This window comes from Pelecanus crispus, chromosome 1 (assembly GCF_030463565.1).
Source record: "Pelecanus crispus isolate bPelCri1 chromosome 1, bPelCri1.pri, whole genome shotgun sequence".
In the NCBI taxonomy this organism is placed as follows: domain Eukaryota; kingdom Metazoa; phylum Chordata; class Aves; order Pelecaniformes; family Pelecanidae; genus Pelecanus; species Pelecanus crispus.
In genome coordinates, this window is record NC_134643.1 from 7977266 (window position 1) to 7997883 (window position 20618).

Here is a 20618-nt window from a genome sequence, read left to right on the forward strand (position 1 = left end):
AAGCAAGAAAAAACATTGTGAAAGGCGGGAGGATCATTTCAGTGCACATCGCTCCACCCTGCCACCAGTGCATCCTGAGTAGCACCCAACGGGGCACCCAGCCGCATCCCTGACCTGGCAGCACCAAAAGGCACCTTTTCCCAGACCCACCAGCCACAAAGGAAGGCTCCCTCATTTCACACAGCCTTGGATCAGTTTTGCAAGGCCAACAGGAGGCTGGTTTGCTGGCCCAATAGCTCCCAACCCTGTCAGCCACATATTTCACTTGTGCCAGCACTGCTCAGTAAGCTATGATGCCACACCAGGCCATGTTTGAGGAACTCTACTAGCAATTATGTTCCAGCCCACCAGTCCCATTTTTTTATGTGAGTGGTTGCTGCTTCCCCTTTATCCAGTTCCTTACGCTGTTGATTCTGCTGGTACCAATAGCCCCATCTTCATCAGCTGTACTAATGACTTCCCATGTGAGCTCATACTGAGGGCTTGTGTGAAACTGCTTCTTTTTATTTCTTTTGCGTAGAAAAGGAAGTTGGAAACATTAAAAAACATACCCTTGCATAACTTCTTTCATAAAATCTTGTGTTAGTATAGCATCATTCCAAAGGTATGTCATGTGAGAAACTTTTAAAAAATGAGAATGAAAACATCAAGAAAATCAATGTGTTCTTTCAAGACCTTAATTCTTCAATTGTCTAAGATAACCACAGCAAATCTCTGGTTTTCTAGGTTAGGTTTTCTTTGGCGTACATCAGCTGTTCAACCTCAGTGCAATTATTTTGTATTAGCATAAAATGATTTTGCGATGCAGCATTTGGCTAAGTTACCAATACAGAGGTCAACAAAGCACATATAATTCTGTCTGCCGAGGCAGAGTCTGCGCTCTCTGATCAGAGAAGCTCATTCTCAGGCATGTGTTTTCCATCCTGCTCTTCAGAGGTTGTTCTACAGGTTAATTCTTTCCCCTTGCACAAGCCGTGCTCGGAAGTTCCAAATATCCTTCAAAACAAAAAGGAGACAAAGGAAAATCCTCAAGGGCCAGCAAAAAGAGTGACCAGGATTCCACTTTACAGAGATGGAAATAGATACAGCATTCTCAGCTTAGCTACCGACCCATAAAAACATACCAAAACACTTACTGGATATCCTTTCTATATCAAGAACCAAAATGCAGCCCTGACTAAGAAGGAGGTACAACCTCCACCCCAGGAGACAGGTTGTTTGCAGGTGTGACACGGACTGCAAGATGCCCATGGTTCAATTCTGGAAGGTGGCAGAAGAGGAAACACGAGCAGCACAGAGAACATTACCCTTGCAGAAGCCACCCTCGCCTGCTTGTGCACACAGTGCCTGCCTTGTGCACCTTTGGGTGGTCAAAAAAGCTCGGCAACTGACCACACCGTGCATACTACTGCTGATGAGCAAGTGATATTCCTTGTGCAGCAGAAAGCAGCAGGAAATAACGGATACGACTGCAAGCCCTTAGCCAGAAATTAGGTGCTGGGCAGGCATCGCTGCAGACTGTAAAGCAGAGAAGACCACTGCTGTTTGCTTCACGGAGGTAAGTCTTGGGCAAGCTCCTACCTCTGTTTCCCTGTGTGAGGATTACTTAGTTCTTATCATTAGTCTTGTGAAGGTCAAATATAAGAGCTGGGCACTCCTCTGGGAAGAAGCTCCAACTCTGGTTAGAAAAAGCTTAAAGCTACATGAAAACACACAGACTCATCTGAGGCTTGTATGGGCACACACTCATTTCCACTGATGAGAAGGACAGAGCCCCACTAACGCATCGCTTCAGATTTCAGTGTCCCCCTAAGTAACTCCAGGAATCAAAAGTCCAGCAAGCTGTAACTTTACAGACAGCATGTAAGATCAGGCTTGCAAAACACAGCTGGACATCCCACCGTACCCAGGCACACTGTGGGAAAAAACCAAACCAAAACAAAAACCTCAAAGGTGAAAAAGAAGGTCCTCTCCTCCAGAATGCCCTAGATATTGTAGTATCTGTAAAATACATAAATGTTAAAAGAAAATCACTCTGCCCATTACATGTAGACTTTACTGCCTTGATACTGGCTGTGTACATGTTTGGGAACTGCTGCAGATTAAGAAGTTCAGAACATTTCCAACCCAGTAACAAAGTGTATTTTTCTTTCAGTGGCTAAACCCCTGAAGAATTTAGATTTGCTTTCTGTCTGACACAATGGTTTCAGTTTTTCAGCAAGAGTCCATTACCCCCATTTTTTATGTTTTTGGAGGAAGATGTGTATCGCTGCTGACATACCTGCTGTAGCCTCAAGTCTAAACAACTGATGTAGGATTATATTTAACCAAAAAAACTCAGTCTACTATGCAGTCAGATGTGGCTACTTGTTTTAAAAGGCAAATCCATCTGCCATGATGAGGGGAAACCGTAAGAACTGTGGACATACAAACTGTGGACAGTTTGCACTGAATTTATTGCACCTTCTTATACTTGCAAATTCAGGGCAAGAGATGATCACATCTATTTACATCATGCAGTCCAAACATAACTGCAAATTGCTCTGGTTTAGACACATTCTGCACAACAAACCGTGCACCAGGAGATGCAGTGAAGGGCAAAGGTTGCATAGACTTCACCGTATTCCTGCCTTGCCATGCTAGCCCTCCCCAGTGGGGCGAAGTCCAGACCCCCTCAAACAGCGTGAGCAGCCTCAGAGCTGAGCCATCGCGACAGCAGAGCCTGCGGCTCCCCCTCCCTTAGGCTACAGCATCAGTCGCAGTCGCATAACGAAGTGCTGATCTAATCTCTACCAACTCAGCCGGCACTGGAAGGGATCAAGGCGTGCTCACAAAACCCATTTTGACAAGCAGAGCTGGAGGAGGAACTTCTAAAGCTCAAGGGATGTGAAGGGGCTGCCCAGAGAGCAAGGCCGCTTCTCCAGCATAGCAAGAAGCAGCCTTATGAGCAAAAAGGCCCCCAAAAAGCCTGCCAGTCAGCCTCTGAACATCAGGTCTTTCATTCCACTAAGCACCTCTGCTTGGCACAGCTTGATCTGCCAAACTGGGCATAGCAAAAAGCACAAATCTGTCACACAAGAGAGACTTAGGAAAGGGAGCTGACCTGGATTGTAACAAAGGGCATATAGCCAAGTCTTACCCTGAGTTCCACAGAAGTCATGTTGTATTTCTTGCGAACCATTTCTACCATTTCTTTCTCCAGGCCCTCCTGGGTCGTGTTCTTGACATCAATGTAGTAGCACTCTGAACTGGCGAAGTGACAGCTTATACTCTGCGTGAGGAAATCGGGCATCACTCACTACCACATCAATTACAAATGACTGGTGGAAAAAAAAAAATCTCATGCATCCCAGATTGTGGACACCCCACTCCTTCCTTAGAGATCATGTCAGCAAAGTCCTTCCTCCTTTCTGAGCACTCCTGCTCTCCTGAGAGTGTCCCCTTGGAGAAATACTCTTGCTTGCTGACACGTTCTCTTCCTTCCCTCCTCTCCCAAACACTCCCCCAGCATGAACTGTACTACTTGATCTCAGAATATCAGCAACTAGAGTCGGAAGAGAGAAAGTCAGGGTTGGAGCAGACCTGTGTGTTCAGCAAGGGTTCTTACTTTCTGCACCCAGACAGTCACATCAACGCACTTAGTTTGTAGTCAGTTCTTGCTTAAGCAGAGTCTAGAGGAAATAAATAGATATGCCCCAGCAGAAAAACTTGTTCTCTCATTACACAAGCTACGCCAGCTGCAAGCGAGATCATGCCAGACCTCAAAGGGTGCTGGACCATAACCTGACTCAGAGAGCTCCAGGATACTCACTGATTTACCCCAAAGGCAGACAGATTTGGGGATTTGGCACAGTATGAGGAAGTTCTTGTGTTTCTGTGGGATGCTGAACAGGACTATTGCTCTACTAGCCAGAAAAGAGCCAGCAAATGAGACTCTCAGTGCCTGATGTCCTCTCTTATTTCAGGATTGCAGGAGGAAGGAATTCCACACCAGTAAACTGCTACTGGGGCTGAAAAAACGGGCCATATAGTAGTTGATGCAGGAAAAACAAAATAAAAATAGAGCAGCCTGTGTTGCAGTGCCTGAGAGGAAACATCTGCATTGCTACTAGTGGCTACACTAGAGGCTACAGTTCCCTTACATGCCTGGATGAATCCACTTCCAAGAAAGGATCAGGCCTCCAAAGGAGGGCACTTTTGCCTGTTTCAGTTAAATAATCATGATGCAAAACAAATAGATGATGTGTAATCAAATATTTAATAGAAAAATGGGTTGTGTTACAATATAAATAAATAAATACTATTTATTGGATGATGGAAGCTCTTGCTATCCAGAGATGAGATACCATGAAGGCACGGGGAAGAAAGTTAGAGAAGCTTCTGATATTTGGGACAGGTGAAAGGGAACTATTGGAAAAGCAAGTACAGCCAGCCAGGCATCAAACACAGGTTCAACATCTAATTTCTACTCCTGCTCTGTTCTTCTCAAGCAGCCCCACAGCATGCTCTTCTCCCAAAAGACAGAGATGTTTAAAAATAAAAAAGAGAGTGTAAAAGTATGCTAGAAAGCTAAAAACTCATTAAAAAGTTCATCCACGTATTCAGGAGCTTGGAAAGTGGGAGGGGATAGTTTGATCAATTTAAAAAAAAAATCAAAAATATCAAAAGGTGTATCAAGAGATGGTTTCCTACCTTTCGGAAACCTGATGTCTTGTTTATCCCGGAGCCATGAATGAGCAGGGGATGGAAGAACACTGTGTCTCCCTTCTCCATGACAATGTGAACCCTGGGACTCTTCTCATCCTCATCAAGCAGCCCATGGAAAAGTTTGTTGGCTTTACCCTAGAAAAAAAAATGCTGAGCTGAAATCACTGGGTTAAAATTAGAGCAAGTGCCGATTCCCAGTGCAAGGGACAGCAGGGATAGTTACTGCTCTGCTTTCCGCTGGGCAGTGTATTTGGTATGCCCAACTAAGAGCCTGCCCACTTGCCTATAAGTCTCGTACTTCAAGCCTGAGGTACAGCAAAATAATACTTCTTCTGAAGCTGGATTCAGACAATTAAGAACATTTCTTGGCTAGAGAGAACAGAGAAGAGCACTGGAGAATCCCACAAGTGACGGGGATCAGGGTGGCCTAGTGCCACCACTGGGGTCCAGCCTTCTGCTCCCAGTATAATCATCACCAATGCCAGGCCAGGCCAGGAAACATCTGTTCTTAAGAACAAGATACCACTTGATATTTAATTGCATCCATTTTCTCCTCTTTGGGACAGTATACACGCTCACCAGGCAGGAACAAATTCACAGGAGGAGAAAGAGTCCTCAGACTTGGCAAGGGCAGTGCAAAATGGTTGCACGTGTTTATGCCGTTATGCCATGACATGCTGGACAATTTCTAGGGGAAGGTGGGAACAGAGGCAAATCTACCCAAGTTACATGGAGTGAGGCCAACCAAGCAACTCTCTCCCGAAGCAACAAGCCAGTGTTTGCTGTGCTGGTTTTGGCTGGGATAGAGTTAATTTTCTTCACAGTAGCTAGTATGGGGCTATGGTTTGGATTTGTGCTGAAAGCAGCGTTGATAACGCAGGGATGTTTCAGTCACTGCTGAGCAGTGCTTGCACAGAGCCGAGGCCTTTTCTGCCTCTCACCCCACCCCAGCAGCGAGCAGGCTGGGGGCACAAGGAGCTGGGAGGGGACACAGCTGGGACAGCTGACCCCAACTGACCCAAGGGGTATCCCACACCGTATGACGTCATGCTCAGCATATAAAGCTGGGGGAAGAAGAAGGAAGAGGGGGATGTTCAGAGTGATGGCGTTTGTCTTCCCAAGTCACCGTTACACGTGATGGAGCCCTGCTTTCCTGGAGATGGCTGAACACCTGCCTGCTGCTGGGAAGTAGTGAATGAATTCCTTGTTTTGCTTTGCTTGTGTGCACAGCTTTTGCTTTACCTATTAAACTGTCTTTATCTCAGCCCATGAGTTTTCTCACTTTTACTCTTCTGATTTTCTCCCCAATCCCACCCAGGGGGAGTGAGTGAGCAGATGTGTGGTGCTTAGTTGCCAGCTGGGGTTAAACCATGACAGTTTGCATGAACAGAAAAAACATCGCTGAAAACCTCCGCTTTGACCTATGCATCATCCCTCCACAGTGAGCTCTCTCCTGCCAAAGTGTGGTCCCCTCATGCACGCCCTTCCCAAGCCCCCCATGGTGCTCTACCTCCCACTTCGGATAGCCATGAGGCTTCAGGGTCTCCTTGTGAGTCCCTGGCTGCACAATCAGGCAGCCGTTCTCCTGGTTGGCCGCCTCCATGGCGGTCCAGGAACACACGATGCGATCCGCAGGCCGGAAGGGGAAATAGTGCAAGTCCTGATGCATGGGGTGGAGAAAAGTCTGTATATCTGCAACACAAGTTCAAAACCTTCAACCTCATGAAACGTGACACAGCCTTTTCCTTCCCATTAAACCATGGCACTTGTAACATGTCTTAAGAAGCTGCTGCTTGCTACTGGAGAGACTTTGCAGACTCAGTGTCCGCTCCAGCCCACCACTGACTTGGAAACCAAATGGGTTAGCTTACACCCCGCCCCAAGATGGACCAAGAGCACAGTGGTGGCTCTCGGGTCAGCAATGGCACGAGGATACAGTGAATGCCAGGAGGCTGCCTGGCTGTGCAATCCCTCACAAGACTCCTTTTGGTGGCCTTCACCAACAACACCCTGCCAAGTTTTCACCATTCACTTTGGCTGCTCTCCAGTTTCCTGAACTTTAACCAGCCCACTGTTGCACAAACCTTTCACAATACAAAGACTTTCAAACAGCCACGCTGTCCGTAGTCACTTGATCTACCACTGTGTTGTCAGCAGAATCAACCCTGTCTGTGCTGCACTCAACACATGTTTATTTAACCTTCTTTTTAAAAAAAGAGAAAAAGAATTCTCAATTTATGGACTGTGGTCTCCCCAGACAGTCTACCCAGCACTCTATTAGCCTTCGCCCTAGAGGCTTTTTTCCATGAAGTCTAAACAAAAATAAATACTTCCGAAGTTTTTTTTTTGTTACTTCTTTTCCTACTGTGGAAATGGAAACATATCATCCATGCCAAAACAGCCTTTTATATATTATTTATATATTTATTTTGTCATTGAATTTGCTCCTCAGATAGATACAGTTAGGATGTTTCCACTTGTCTCATTTGCCATATTACTTAGACTTTGGGCAGCCTCAAAAACTCTCCCGAGACCTGCACCTCTCCTAAAGTACTCCTCAAAGACATTGAATGGAGATCTTGCAAATATGGAGCAGCTTCCCATTTCTTGTCTGGTATTGTGTTGCTTTTACTTTAAAAATGTATGGTCTCCTGTTGAATTTCCAAACCAAAATGACACAGCTTTCTGTGGAGTATTTAAGATAACAAGTGGAGATGACTTGAACAGACTCAGTATTTTAATAACTCAATGTACTATGTATCTGCTCAGAAGCCGCACACCTGAGAATAAGAAACATAGCTCAGGTCTCAACCTCACTAAACTGAAACAGCTTATGCAGAGTCAAAGCTACTTTGAAAAACTGTAATATGGTTAGTCTGGTTCTCTTCCTCTCTCCCTGCCCATCACCCTTGTATAAATTATGATCTCAGTTTCCAGCAGCAGGAGCCAAAGCCAGGCTTCAAAATCCTTCTTTCGGCACCTATTCAAGTATCTTCATATCAAAGCGCTGAGCGTGCAACAACTGTCAGTGAGGTCAGGAGCGTATAAACTCCAAGCAAAGGATGATCTCTGTATTTATTGCCTTTTACCGAGGTCCACGGAAGCACTAGTTTTCAACACATTTGAAAAGTCAAGCTTAAAAAGCATGTGATGTTTTAACCCCCGGGCCTTTATGCCAGTGCAGCTGGCTGAGCAGGGAGCTCGCTTGACCACTTCGCACACGAGTGGTGCAGCCAACCACCACCTTTAGCAAACAAACATCCACTGAACATTGAAAGACAAGAAATGTTATCTCATTAAGCCAAGGGTAAAAGAAAACAAACTATTACCAAAGTGGCCTTGTAAATTTTCAAAATTATTTGGTTTTAATTTGTCTAATTTTTTTCAAACGGCTTTTCTAAAACACTAAGTTTGATTTTGGCCAGATAGACAGCATACACACAACAATTTCTCTATTTTCCTCTTATCCAAGGTTTCCTTACCAGAATCTGGAAGTTTATTTATCAGCATGGTGTGCATTGCCATGATGTTTGGCCCTGTGAAGCACTCAACATATCTGAGGATCTACAGGGAAGAAAACATTAGAAAAAAAGAAACATGGAAGACAAGAGGAAAGATCGCTGAGGAAGCACTGGGACCTGGATGTTTGGCTGAGGACTAGGGTACAGGAGGAGGACCGGGCACAGCACGCAGACGGGCATGGTGGTAGGAGGCCAGGACAGAAGACGGTGCAGCAGGCTGCTGGGTGGGGTTGAAAAGATGGGGAGGGTCATACATCCCCAAAGCTATGGCTGTCTGCCACAACGTGAATGGCGGCTACAAAGCTGGACCTGCCCAGAGAGCAGGTGCTTTGCCTGGATAAAATACATTCAGAAAATGTTGCTGATCTGGCCTACTAGCCCGACACAGTTTGGGCTAGTTTGCACTCCTGACTGGCTCGCCCACCGCAGGAGCAGAGGAGCACCACTTTGTCTTCTGCCCTGACCACCATCCATCCCATGTTCATGCAGAACACTCTTAAAAGATGGCTTGATAATCCTTCCTCACATATACACTTACGGGAGTGACATACAGGGGCTCTAAGGGATAAAGGATATAGCTTTAGCAGAACCATAAAAAGCTTCTTCACATAGGATTAAAACATAGATACGTTCATATAGGCTCTTCCACCACCATCCCCCTTTTTGCTGGGTTTTTTTTTTTTTATTTTATTTTACCTCTGGCAGAGTACAGTATCTGAACAACTCTTCGTCTTCCTGGAAGTCCTGCACTTTATTCACTACTTTTTCAGACTGACCATACTGGGATCTCAGGGACTCGTCTTTCATAATCATAGCTCCTGGTAGATTCACCTCTTTTTTACAGATCCTCACAAACTCCTTCCTGCAAAGCAGAGGGAATGCCTGAGTTGGGAGAGTCCAGCTTCATCCAGCTTCCCAGAGCTCCCTCGGGATGCTGCTGCACACAGGACCCCCCACCACCTTAGGCAAGTGCCCCGTACCTGAAGCGCTCAATGTCTTCGTCAGAAACGAGCTTCTTAATGAGCAGATACCCGTTGTCTTCATAGAACTGTCTTTGCTTTGTGGTGAGGACATCGTTGTCCAGGGTATAGCTGAGACACAGAGGAGGAGCACGTTAGTAGGGCCGGGCAGAGCACCAGGAGCGGCGTCGGCGAGAGCCGGCAGGAGGACGGTGCCGAGCCGGGGATCGGTGGCTGCCGGGGAGAGCCGCTGAGAAACCCTCCCCACTTGCATGTCCACCTTGGCTCTGCAGGCATGCAGCATTTCCCATGCCCCAGCAGAGCCAGCACGGTGTGTCCGTGGGCGTGCAGCATCTCTGCCCACAGCCACCCACTACTTCTGCGGCAGAATGCAAAGCACCCCCTCGTGCCCTCCCAAAGTGGAGAAGTGAGCAGAAAAGCTGTGATCAGTCCACAGCAGCTTTCAGCGTCTCAGCAGAGATACCGAAGCTCACGAGAATAGTCTCTGCAGTCAGATTATCCACTCAGACATTTTCAAGATTCGCGGTTAAGCTTTTTTATTAAACTACAGTTAAACAAAGGAGAATATACCCTTGCAAAATGAAAGGCTACACAATGTCTGGTGGTCAACACGTGTGCTAGGAGGGGAAAAAGAACTGAGCTCTGCAGGTTATTTCTTTTTATCTCTACAAAGGAAGATATAGCTTACCGAAACCTCCCTGGCTGAGGAACAGCGCTAACCTGGGCTGAAGTAGGAATGCTTGTCTGGGATGGAAATTAAGGAGTACACACTCAAGCACAATAGAGTAGAAGAACATCAATACATATGTGGCCTGAATCCTACAATGCGGTTCATCTTAAAGATAAGTGCTGTGCTGGACAGTCAATCCATGTTGTTGTTTATTTTGCTTCTAAAAATATCTTTCCCACCTTCAGAGTAGCGCATCTGGCAGAGAAGTATAAAATAATAGCATAGTACAGCCTTGTCCACGCATATAGAAAAGTCAGTACAAAATGCCTGAGACTCCAGAGTAGTCCACAGGCCTCGATTGGGCCACTGGAAAATTGACTGTCTCGCCCAATTCACCAAGCCAGAGATTACAACAAAACCACTGCACTGCGGTAACATATCTCAAATAAATCTATTCTTACTAGATTCTGTCATTTACTTTACCCACACACCTTTCTTGTTCCAGCCCAATTTAGTCATATTTTTTGTCCAAAGCTCTTTGCATCAGGGCCACTGTAACTGGATTTAAAACCAAAACAGCTTGTGCAGCACCTCTCCCTACTTACTTACTCTCTCCTTACAATGAGGGTGCTGTTCCTAGCATTTATTTCCAATTTTGCGTTCCTACTTGCACCTTTGTTTTATGGCAGTCTGAGTCAACTTCTATCCATCTATCTTCATATTTTTAATATATCTGAAGACTCCTACATGCTGTTTGATCACATCCTCTTCACCGATTTATTATAATTCAAAGGTAACTTGTCAGCATTCAGGTCTCACCAAGAATCAGCAACGTTTAATTCGCTGCAGGGAACCCCCCTGCTCAGCGCCGGGGCAGATGTGCCGGAGGGGCTGCCACGAGGCGGCTGGCCCATCAGACGCACATCCCCACGCCGGACAGGTTGCAGGGAGGAAGCACCAGGCGAGCAAAAGGTTTTCGGAGCAGGATGGGTGCTGACCCCAAAACACCAGTCGGGGCTGCCAGGGAAGCGCCGTCCTGGCGCATCCCTGCTCGCCGAGGGGCTGCATGGGGCACGGCCCCCCTGCACGCCACCTCCCCGTAACCAGGGCACAGGGCTGGGACTTTGCCCACGCGTCCTTCCCGGGCAGGGTGCCCTTGTAGGGCGAACCACCGCCGACGCCCTCCTCGGTGCCCATGCACATGCAAGCACGCAGGGTGCGGGGAGCGGCGTGCAAAGCTCGCTGGGGCGGGGGAAGCGGAGCCCTGACCCCAACGGGGCCAACGTCCCGCTCCCTGCCCCCTTCCCACCCCACATCGGAAAGGATACAGGAGCAGGGGCTGCTCCCGGCCGCGGGGAGAGGTGCCGGAGGATGGCATCCAGCCGAGCCGCTGGCCCCGACTGCTTCCTGAGCTGCTCCATCGTGCCCGGGGAAGCCGGCGCGCTCGGTCCCCAGCCTGACCCTATAAACACAGCCGGGGAGGAGCGGGGCCCTCTTGGCGTCTGCGGCCTTTGCCTCAGCCGCACATGCGCCAGCAGCCGTGCATGCTCAGAAAGGCTGCAGAAACCCGGCCAGGAGCCCAGGTCTGGCAGGGTTTGCAAATGGGAGGGCCTGCTGGCCACTGGCTCGTACGTGGGGAAAGCTCAGCGCGTGCTTTTGCACATCCCCCCCCTTCCTGGATTTTTCCCCGTCTCTGCCAGCAGTTACTGAGCTGCAAGGATTTCATCAGCCCTGTGCAGAGAGCAATGCTTGGTGCTCTCGGGCACAGACCGTGGCCGAGGCCAGCACGGAGATTTTCTTTATCTCCTGTCTCTAAGGAAACTGTCAGAGCTTGCCTCATCCTGAGGGGATGACCTTATCGCTGAGGGGAGACCTTATCGCACTCTACAACTACCGGAAAGGAGGGTGTAGTGAGCGGGGTGTTGGTCTCTTCTCCCATGTAGTTAGCAATAGGACGAGAGGAAATGGGCTTAAGCTGCGCCAGGGGAGGTTTAGGTTGGAAATTAGGAAAAATTTCTTTACGGAAAGGGTGGTCAAGAATTGGAACAGGCTGCCCAGAGAGGTGGTGGAGTCCCCATCCCTGGAAGTGTTCAAAAAACGGGTAGATGTGGCACTTTGGGACATGGTTTAGTCTAGTCTACCCTTGATTGGCTTAGAGTAGACTCGGTAGTGTAGGTTAATGGTTGGACTGGATGATCTTAAAGGTCTTTTCCAACCTAAACGATTCTATGATCCCTCCAGAATCAGTTTGGAGAGATTTTTATGGCCCCACTGTCACCCCAGCGTGGTGGTGGAGAGTGTTTCCCAAGTAGCTCATTTGCCCTGATTGCGATTTGGGAAGTCTGCAGACTGCCTCAAATCTGCACCCTGGCTGGGTGTTGTGCTAGGTGGCATTTCCGTCCAGCCTTCTGGGCTGGCGCTTGAGTAAGAAAAGAGGGGAAGGAGCAAAACAAGTCACAGTGCAGCACCTGGGGAGGTGGGAGGGGAGGACAAAAAAGTCTGGAGGGGAAAACCTGGGGTAGGTAGAGGGGGAAGAAGTGTGAAAAATGGGCAGCTGCAAATACAGGTTGCAAAAAATAAGCTGTAGAGGCCTGGTGTTCCTCTGAAGCTGGGATACACTTAAAAGTGGCATATTCAAAATACAGTGTCCTTAGCACACTCCCGTCTGCCTTAATTAACACCATGAGTGCATCAACTGACACATTCGAGGAGAATAATATTAAGGGACTGAAAACAGCCCCATCACTAAGACCTACAGCACAGTTCAGAAGATGATTTTTGACGTCTTTGTACAAGTCCCCTGTTGCCACCATGCTGTAAGCCTCACCACTTCTGCAAAGTGGACTTCATGCCCCCCGTGTCATGGTTCAGTCTAGCTCGTGCCGCTGGTGTGACAGTTCATCCTTCAAGCCCTACGCCGCGGAGCAGATGCTGTTGGAAGGTGGGCTGTCTCCCCCTGGAATTTGCTGTCCTTCATCTTTCCCCTTTCCTTGGGCCAAAGGGATTCATCTCTGAGCAGGACAGAGCAGGGAGGTGGGGACAGAAGTAAGAGCTCTGAGGAGGATGAAGGTGGGAGGAAGGCAGTGTGCTGCCTGCTCCAGGTCCAGCCTTGCAGGCTGCTCTCCCAGCTACTCTCCCAGGAGATGGAGAAGTTGGGTGTCTGGATGAGAGAGGAAGGAGAGTTGAGAGGAGGGCAGCAAACCCAGTAACAAATACACTTTAATAATATAAGCTGGATAGCAGAATCAGGACTGGAAGGAAATTATGCTAAGAATTTGCATTATTTTGCCAACCCAACTTATGCAAACAGATCTTCACACCTGCCCAGGATTCTGCAGGAGCAATCCAGCCAGGCCCTGCTCCCAAAGATGAACCATTAAGAGTAAGTCGCCTGGTTGCTCCAGGCAGTCTCACGATGACAGGGTGTGCACCAAAACTCTGCATCACAGCTACTTTATGAAGTTTAACTCCACTTTGCAACAGGTTTTACTGGAATCTGAGGTGACGTTTTGATGGATCAAAAACTCAGCTGTCAATATACTAAGCTGCATGTTAGTGCCCCGGATAAACAGAAGCTAAGGCATGGATAGGAAGTGCTTCTGAACGTAGCCTGTATCCTAAAAGCTGGTTTCCTTTAAAACTCAGTGGCAAAACTCCCAATGATTTAAGTGAAGATGTACCAGAGCAAGTTTACGTACTCCATTTGTGGCAGCTGCCTGGACTGGGGCGCATTCCTGTTTATGGCTCTCATGGTCAGTGGTTCCACATATGCTCAGTGGAGTCACTCCCTTCAGGGGCTACAACAAAACACAGGCTGTTCACAGAAGTGGGACAAACAAGGTTAGGAACCAGGAAAAAAAACCTCTCAAAACAATTTTGTGTAGTCATGGTGGCAAGCATACAGGCACCGTGAAGGGACAGCTAGCAGCAGCAGTGACAGCACCCAGCCCTTCACTGCCAGCAAAACCAGACCTTTGACTCCTGAGCTATAAAAACTCTTAGTCACAGGTAAACAGAAAGTTAATAAAAGTCCCTCAAATCAAATTCAAGTAAGGGGGAAGGGAAAGAAAGGAAAAAAAAGGCAGAGTAACAGTTTTATTATTGAAGTCATAATTATAACTGCACTAAAAGGTCTATTTATATTTCAGATACATGCTGCAATTGCCTTCGCAATCCAAACTGAAGCAGGAACCCCCATACATCTTCACCTGTTTCAAAATTCAGGTAAGAGTCCCATCGAAAAGATAAAGCTGAACAATACTACACATGCCAACTCTGACACAGACCTGTTTTCAGTGTAGATATTTCTTCCACTGTATGCGTTTGACAGCATCTTATGCAAAGATATGTTTCATATCTAAAAAAACAAACAAAAAGTATATGTAGTTACTGAATTTGCTGTGTTGATTTACAAGTTTGAGAACTAAGAAGCTTTTATACATACATAATACATGCTTACATACATATATACATGCATTTTTAAACAAGAGCCTCAAAAAACTAATCTCTCTGTGCATTGAATACAATTATTCCTTTTTACTTACTGTTTCTCTGGTAATCTTCATAATACCCAGTAATACTGATTTGTCAAGTAATTCCCATGTCACTGGGCCACCCTCTTATATCGCACCCCAAAATGATTCAGGATACCTCATCCACCTTGGCACGGAGGAGTGGATGGTTGAGGTGACTGCCCTTTATTTGTACCCTCATGCTAACACAGTCCATGATCAAACTTCAACACAACAAAAGATTGATCTCAGGCGTTGCTGGCCCCACTCTGGGCTGCAGCGCTGAGAACCACGCAGTGACAGCAGTGGCGCGACTGCTGGTTCTGCTGTAGCCATGCTCTCTGACACAGAAGTGTGTGGACACATATGAAAAACCTCGTCATTTGCTCTGATTTTTATTAAAACAACAACAACAAAAAACCCAAAACACTCCAGAATGAACAATTTTCAAATTCGTTGATAAGCTTCGCTAAAGTACAGACTGAATCTGATGAATCTAGGAAAAGAAACAAGCGAAAGATTTTCTTCGTTAAGAAAACTGATGGTGGCATTCATCTTTTTATTAAAATTAATGGCATTTAAGAGGCACTGTGTCTTTGCAAAGTATTTTTACAGCTATGTCTGTCAGTTTCCCAAATTTTATAGAACATTTTTATACAGCTGTTTTGCATTTGGCTTTTAATGTTTTCTGTTCATTAAATCACAAAACTAATAAAAACTAAACGATCAAGATTTCTCCAGCAGTACGGGAATGGCCTTAATGCAGTGTTGTAATTTAATAAGCATCTCAATTGACTATTAAAATCCACATTATGATCAGAACTGTAATTCCAAAGATGAGGTCTTCTGAAAGCTTAATTTACTGTGGTGGGAAGCAGCAGCTGCTTCAACTCAACAAAATTAGCTTTTTTAACTTAGATGCCAGGGAAAACAGATGTAGATGAGACAATAACAAGAACAACAACAAAACCCACCAACGACACGCAGGTTCATTTCTCATCACCAGAAGATTCAAGAAGGGCTTCTACAGAATACATGAGCAGTGAAAGGGAAGCAAAGGAAAATGTGGACCCAGCGGAGAACAAAATGGGAGGACCTAGTGACAAAGGACATCGAAAAGGTCAAGGGACTCAATGTCTTCTCTGCCTTCGGCTTTGCTGGCATGGTCTGTTCTTGGCCTCCACGTACCAAGCAGCAGAGCCCGGGGCCATGGAGCCTCACCCACACTGTGGAAGACTGAGTTGGAGACCACTGAAGCAAAGTGGGCATTTTGAAGTCCATGGGACCACGTGGGATGTATCTGTAGGAGCCAACGTGACTGCAAAGCTGCTCTTCTCCTGTGCTAGGAGAGGTTCCTGACAACTGGAAAAAGGCAAATGTCATAGCTGCCTTCACAAAGGGCAAGAAAAAGGATCTGGGGACCTCAGCATCCAAAAAGATTATGGAATAAGCCCTCCTGGATTTGCCATGTCCACGTACACCAAGGACAAGATGACTGGGAACAGCCAGCACAGATTTATCAATGACAAATTTGTCCTGGCCAACTTCCTCGCCTTCTGTGATGGAATGACTCTGTGGGCTAGGGTAGGGCAACAGGCAACGTGCTCCCTGACCTTAGGAAGGCTTTTGTCCTGTTGGGACGGGCAGACTGCAACGTGGGCGGAAAATGGCCTGAGCCGCCAGGCTCAAAGGGATGCGACCAGCAGTATGAAGCGCAGTTGGTTACTAGTGGCATCCCTCAGCATTCGGTAGCAGAGCCGATGCTGGTTTATCTCTGTGTTACTGACCTGGACAAGAATTAATCCTCAGGAAGCTGGCTGATGACACCAAGCTGGGGAAGCAGTTCCTACTGCTGGCGGTCAGGGCTGCCGCTCGGAGGAACCTCGGCAGGCAGGCTGGCAGGAACCCCTGGAAGTTCAGCAAAGGCAGAGTGCCGTACCTGGCACGGAGTAACCCCGTGCTGCGGGACAAGCTGGGTCCTGCCCGCCTGCAAAGCTGCTTTGCAGGAAGGGACTCAACATACAAGTTGAGTATGAGTGAGCAGTGTGTGCCTGCAACGAAAAGGGCCGACTGCATGCTGGGCTGCATTAGCAAGGGTCAAGGGAATTGGTTCTTCCCCTCTACGAGGCAGTTTGTGAGATTACATCTGGACACTGTGCCTAGTTTTGGGCTCCCCAGCACAGACATTGACATCCTGGAGCAAGTTCAGCGGAGAGCCACCAAAATGAGGGGGCTGAAGCACATGATGCACAAGGAGAGGCTGAGAAAATAGCTCAGCTCAAAGAAAAGAAGGCTCCAAGGAGCTCCTACAGCTGTCTGCAAGTACCTAATGCGGGGAGATAGAGAAGACAGCCAAACTCTTCTTGAAGGTTTACAGCAAAATTTAGAGACAGTGGGCACAAACTGCAGCTAGAAAAATCCTTGTTAGGTGTAAGGAGAAAATTTTGCAGAATGGGGATGGCCAAACACCAAAACAGGGGGCGCAGAGAGATTGTAAAATTTCTGTCCTTGGAGATATTCAAAACCTGACTGCACACAGGCCTCAGCAACCTCATGTGACATCAAGGTTGTCCCTGCTTTGGACCAGGAGACTGCAAGACATCTGCTCCAAAACAAATTATTTTAAGAGTCCAGCTATGGTGGTAGGAGCATCCCCCAACGGACCTACTTCAGTAACGTGCATCTGAACAGAAAACTTTTACCTTAGAAATATCCAGACCGTTTTTCTGTTGTTACCATTTCCCCCTCTCTGAAGTTCGGAGATGTGGGGCAACAGCTTTTTCATGCCTTAAAAAATACAACAGAAAATATGTCAACATTGCAAGCAAAAGCACAAAACAGCACTGGTTGGAATATCAGCATTACCTTAAAGATGTCTTGGGTGACAGAAGGAATGACGCAGCGTCGTGGTCTGGAGATGGGGCAACCAACCAGGTACGTACCTGGAATCACTCTGGACGTGCTGAAGTCTAAACTGCTGCTGGTGGAAGCAGAGCAAGCCAGATTAAAACTCATTTAGACACGCATGGAGGAAATCCTCCACGTGGAGGACACGTGGTTGTGGCACAACTCTAGTTTATTGAGACACAGGCTGCCACCAAGTTGAACAGCGTCGCCTTCCACAAAAGCAAAGTCCTGTCTCTAGTTCCTGGCCTTTGCTGAATTTGAAGCTTTGGGCAACCCCTACCCACCTACCGAGGCACTGCAGCCTGGCTTCTCTCTGCAGCATGAGAAACAGGGGCTCAGGACTACAGCTGTCCGTAACTTCCAAGCTGTGGGTGCCCACCCACTCCTAAAGACACAGATGCCTTCAGAAGCACCAGACAGCTGGATCCATCACAGCCAGCTCTGAGCACTAAGAGCTTAAAAAACCCCAAGCTCTTCCTGCATGGTTGGCTCTTGTGATGCCAGCTGGCCTCAGCAGTTAGTGAGCCGATACGCAGAAGTCTCCTTCACAGAGATGTTGCTCCTGTTGAGGTCCTACGGCTCCCCAACGGGATCCCCTTCTCCCTCATGACCACCCAGCCTGGGACAATGCCTATCTAAAGGCTGAATAAGGGGATATTTTTATTACCTTTCCCCTCTTCAAGCACTGGCCACAGAGGTTGTTGTCATGTCTTGTGGTCAGAACGCAGATGTTCCCCCAGCAGGTGACTCTTCCCAACTGTTTGACAGACATTCAGTGAGGGGAAAAAAAAAAAAAAAAAGAGAAAAATCAATAAAACAGTATCAACCCTTGCACCCATCTGCTCCCCTCCCAGTCACTCAGATTTGCTGCCCTCTCACTGCCGCATTCACACTAATTGTCATATTTCCTAAGCAGAAAAGGGTCAGTCCAGAATTTCTAGGAAAACATAAAATCAAACTAATACCTAAAAATAAAAAAAAAGGACAAAACTATTCTGACTTTATATACTGCCACAGATAATTTTAAGAGTGTTATTTTTCCCCTGATGCAGGGGAAAAGCAAAAGGCTGAGGAAACCAATGTATCAAAGAGAGGTAACAGCTTTCCAAGAACACAGGCTACTTATTGATTGTATTGCTTAGGCTAGTGAATATTCCAATTATTAAATTATTTCTTCTCAGTCTCCACTCCTCTCACAACTTTGATGGAGTTTTACAAGTAGCCTTCTCGTACAGACTGAGGGATGGAAGTTGGTGCACGCAGAGGTACCTGCGTGTGCAAACAAAAGTACGTTACATTTGTATAAATGACCGGACATAGCTAATAAACCCCACTGTCTGCTGTTGCTTTCTTACAGCTTTTTGATGCCAGCATCTCAAAAAACTTTGTTGAAAAGGAGATCTTTAAGTGTCTTGCTTAAAGCTGCACGTCTTTGGCCTTGCTAGGCCAGTACAATATACCTTCCTACAGCTTATGCTTGATCTACAATCTCTTATTTAGCAAAACAAACCATAAAACTTACTATACAAATCACCACGCTCCTTAACTGATTAGGCAATGCTAACAGAGGACTTCCCAACTCAGTGATCACCCACTCAGCAGTGCATTCCAGCCAGCCAAGCCAGGAAGCACTTCGGGATGTAAATTCCAGCCATCAGGAAACATCAGGAGAGGCTTCCACCATCAGTTCACCCAAGAGGGGTTTTGCTTGTAGCTGGCTTCAGCAGCCGCAAAGGAAATTTTTCCTCTGAAAATCCAAACGGTTCTTGCCATGAAAGGCTGGCGTGATGGTTGTGAATTTTCACTCACGTTGCTGGCTAGGCAACCCTCCTCCACAAGCCCTTCCCCTTGAACGTGGAACCTTCTAGCATTCAAGGTACATCTAGGGAAGAAGTGTTGGTTTCACACCTGGTTGATGAACTAATCAACATAGCAAGTGAAAAAACCCTCAGTATCTATCAACTAGTACATTTTTCTGCTCAGGGTGAGCTTACACACATCTAGCACCAGTTTAAAATACAACAGATCTTTTAACAAGTACTTTAACGCAGAAGTACTCAACTGTTTTGCACGCATTTGATCTAGTTAGGGTTTTTTTTTAAAAATCTAATAAAATAACCTATGTAGCGACAGTCTTGTCCATGACCATAAAGAAAATGAAGCCAGTTCCATGGTTTTTTATCAGGATACAGAACAAACTTCACAAAAGGGCGGGGGGGGGGGGGGAGAAGGAATTAAAGCAGTATTTTTTGCACAGACAACTGGGTTTTGATGCTTTATTTTCAGAACAGCTGTGAAAAACCTAACAATTTTTTTTTTTTTTGTCCAAAGCAGAGTCAAACACTCAGTTACTGCTTTGAGGTTTTGTGAACAAGCAACTTGCAGATGACTTCTCCAGGAACAGGAGCATGAGGTTCTGCGTGGTTTAGGCTACTCACAAGGTGTGGGGAATTCTAGCTTTGCAATAGGTGTCTGTTGAGAACACTACTGAGTGGAAAAAAAGATGAGCCAGAGTCTTCACTAGGACCAAGACTGGAAATTTAAATCTTGTATGATGCACAAGACCGGTTCACCTCTAGGGACTCATTTTTCATAGACAGAAGCCCTTGCAATTCATGCCGGTAGCAGTAACGATTATCCAAGGTTTTCTTCTTCCTGGTCTGAATATCAAGGAATGAATTCCACAATCTGGGAAAAGCTTAAAAAGAGCTGGTTCAGTGAAGCGCACTCGGTCCTGTTCAGCAGAAGAACCGCACGGTGTGTCCCGGCAGAGCAGTTAGCAGTGAGCCTGCTGCAGCAGGGCAGCTTACCGTGCCGTCGGGGAAAAGATGGGTTTCAGCATCCGTTCCGCTTACAGGGCTGCTCACAAACCCTCTTCTAGCATACAGCAGGCACAGTCAGGAGGACTTGCAGAGGAAACAATTCAAAACTGTTGCATACTTTGTGCTGATAAGTAAAATAAACAAAACAAAGTGGGTATTATACTTGGAGATAACCTACTTGGCCCCAACTTTGGCAGGCAGGCGGAGATATTCTAGATTAGCATTGGACATCACAGCTTGCAGAATTATCAAAGGAGTAGTAACAACTATCAGTATAATTACACTTGCAATAAAATAAGGAGGATTTCTTCTCTTTCCAGTTTGCAATTCAGCTAGGAATCAAAAACGTTCATGCACTTATACAAGAGCAATAAAAAAAATTAAATATTTATTTTGCATAACAAGCTTAAGTTCAAGCTGCAATGTTGGCAATGTAGATTTTAAACACAGATCACAAAAGCGTGCACAAAAATGTATTTGAGCAAAGAACAAAATAATAC

The 20618-nt window shown here is 46.5% G+C and overlaps 1 protein-coding gene across 2 annotated transcripts; it reads right to left on the reverse strand.

The window, feature by feature from the left end:
* Positions 1–942: 942 nt before the first annotated feature.
* PHYH (phytanoyl-CoA 2-hydroxylase) lies at positions 943–11299 on the reverse strand. 2 transcript variants are annotated; one of them, XM_009490063.2, is made up of 9 exons: positions 11207–11299; positions 9897–9952; positions 9209–9319; positions 8925–9090; positions 8190–8271; positions 6218–6399; positions 4693–4842; positions 3140–3271; positions 943–996 (listed from the first exon to the last, which is right to left on the reverse strand). In XM_009490063.2, exons 1-9 carry the CDS (start codon positions 11297–11299, stop codon positions 943–945), a joined length of 1026 nt encoding a protein of 341 aa, XP_009488338.2. The 2 variants fall into 2 exon arrangements, with proteins under 2 accessions (XP_009488338.2, XP_075576282.1); XM_075720167.1 differs by lacking the exons at positions 9209–9319; positions 9897–9952; positions 11207–11299 and adding an exon at positions 6746–6759 and having other exon boundaries at positions 6218–6391; positions 8925–9050.
* Between the last annotated feature and the right edge of the window lie 9319 nt (positions 11300–20618).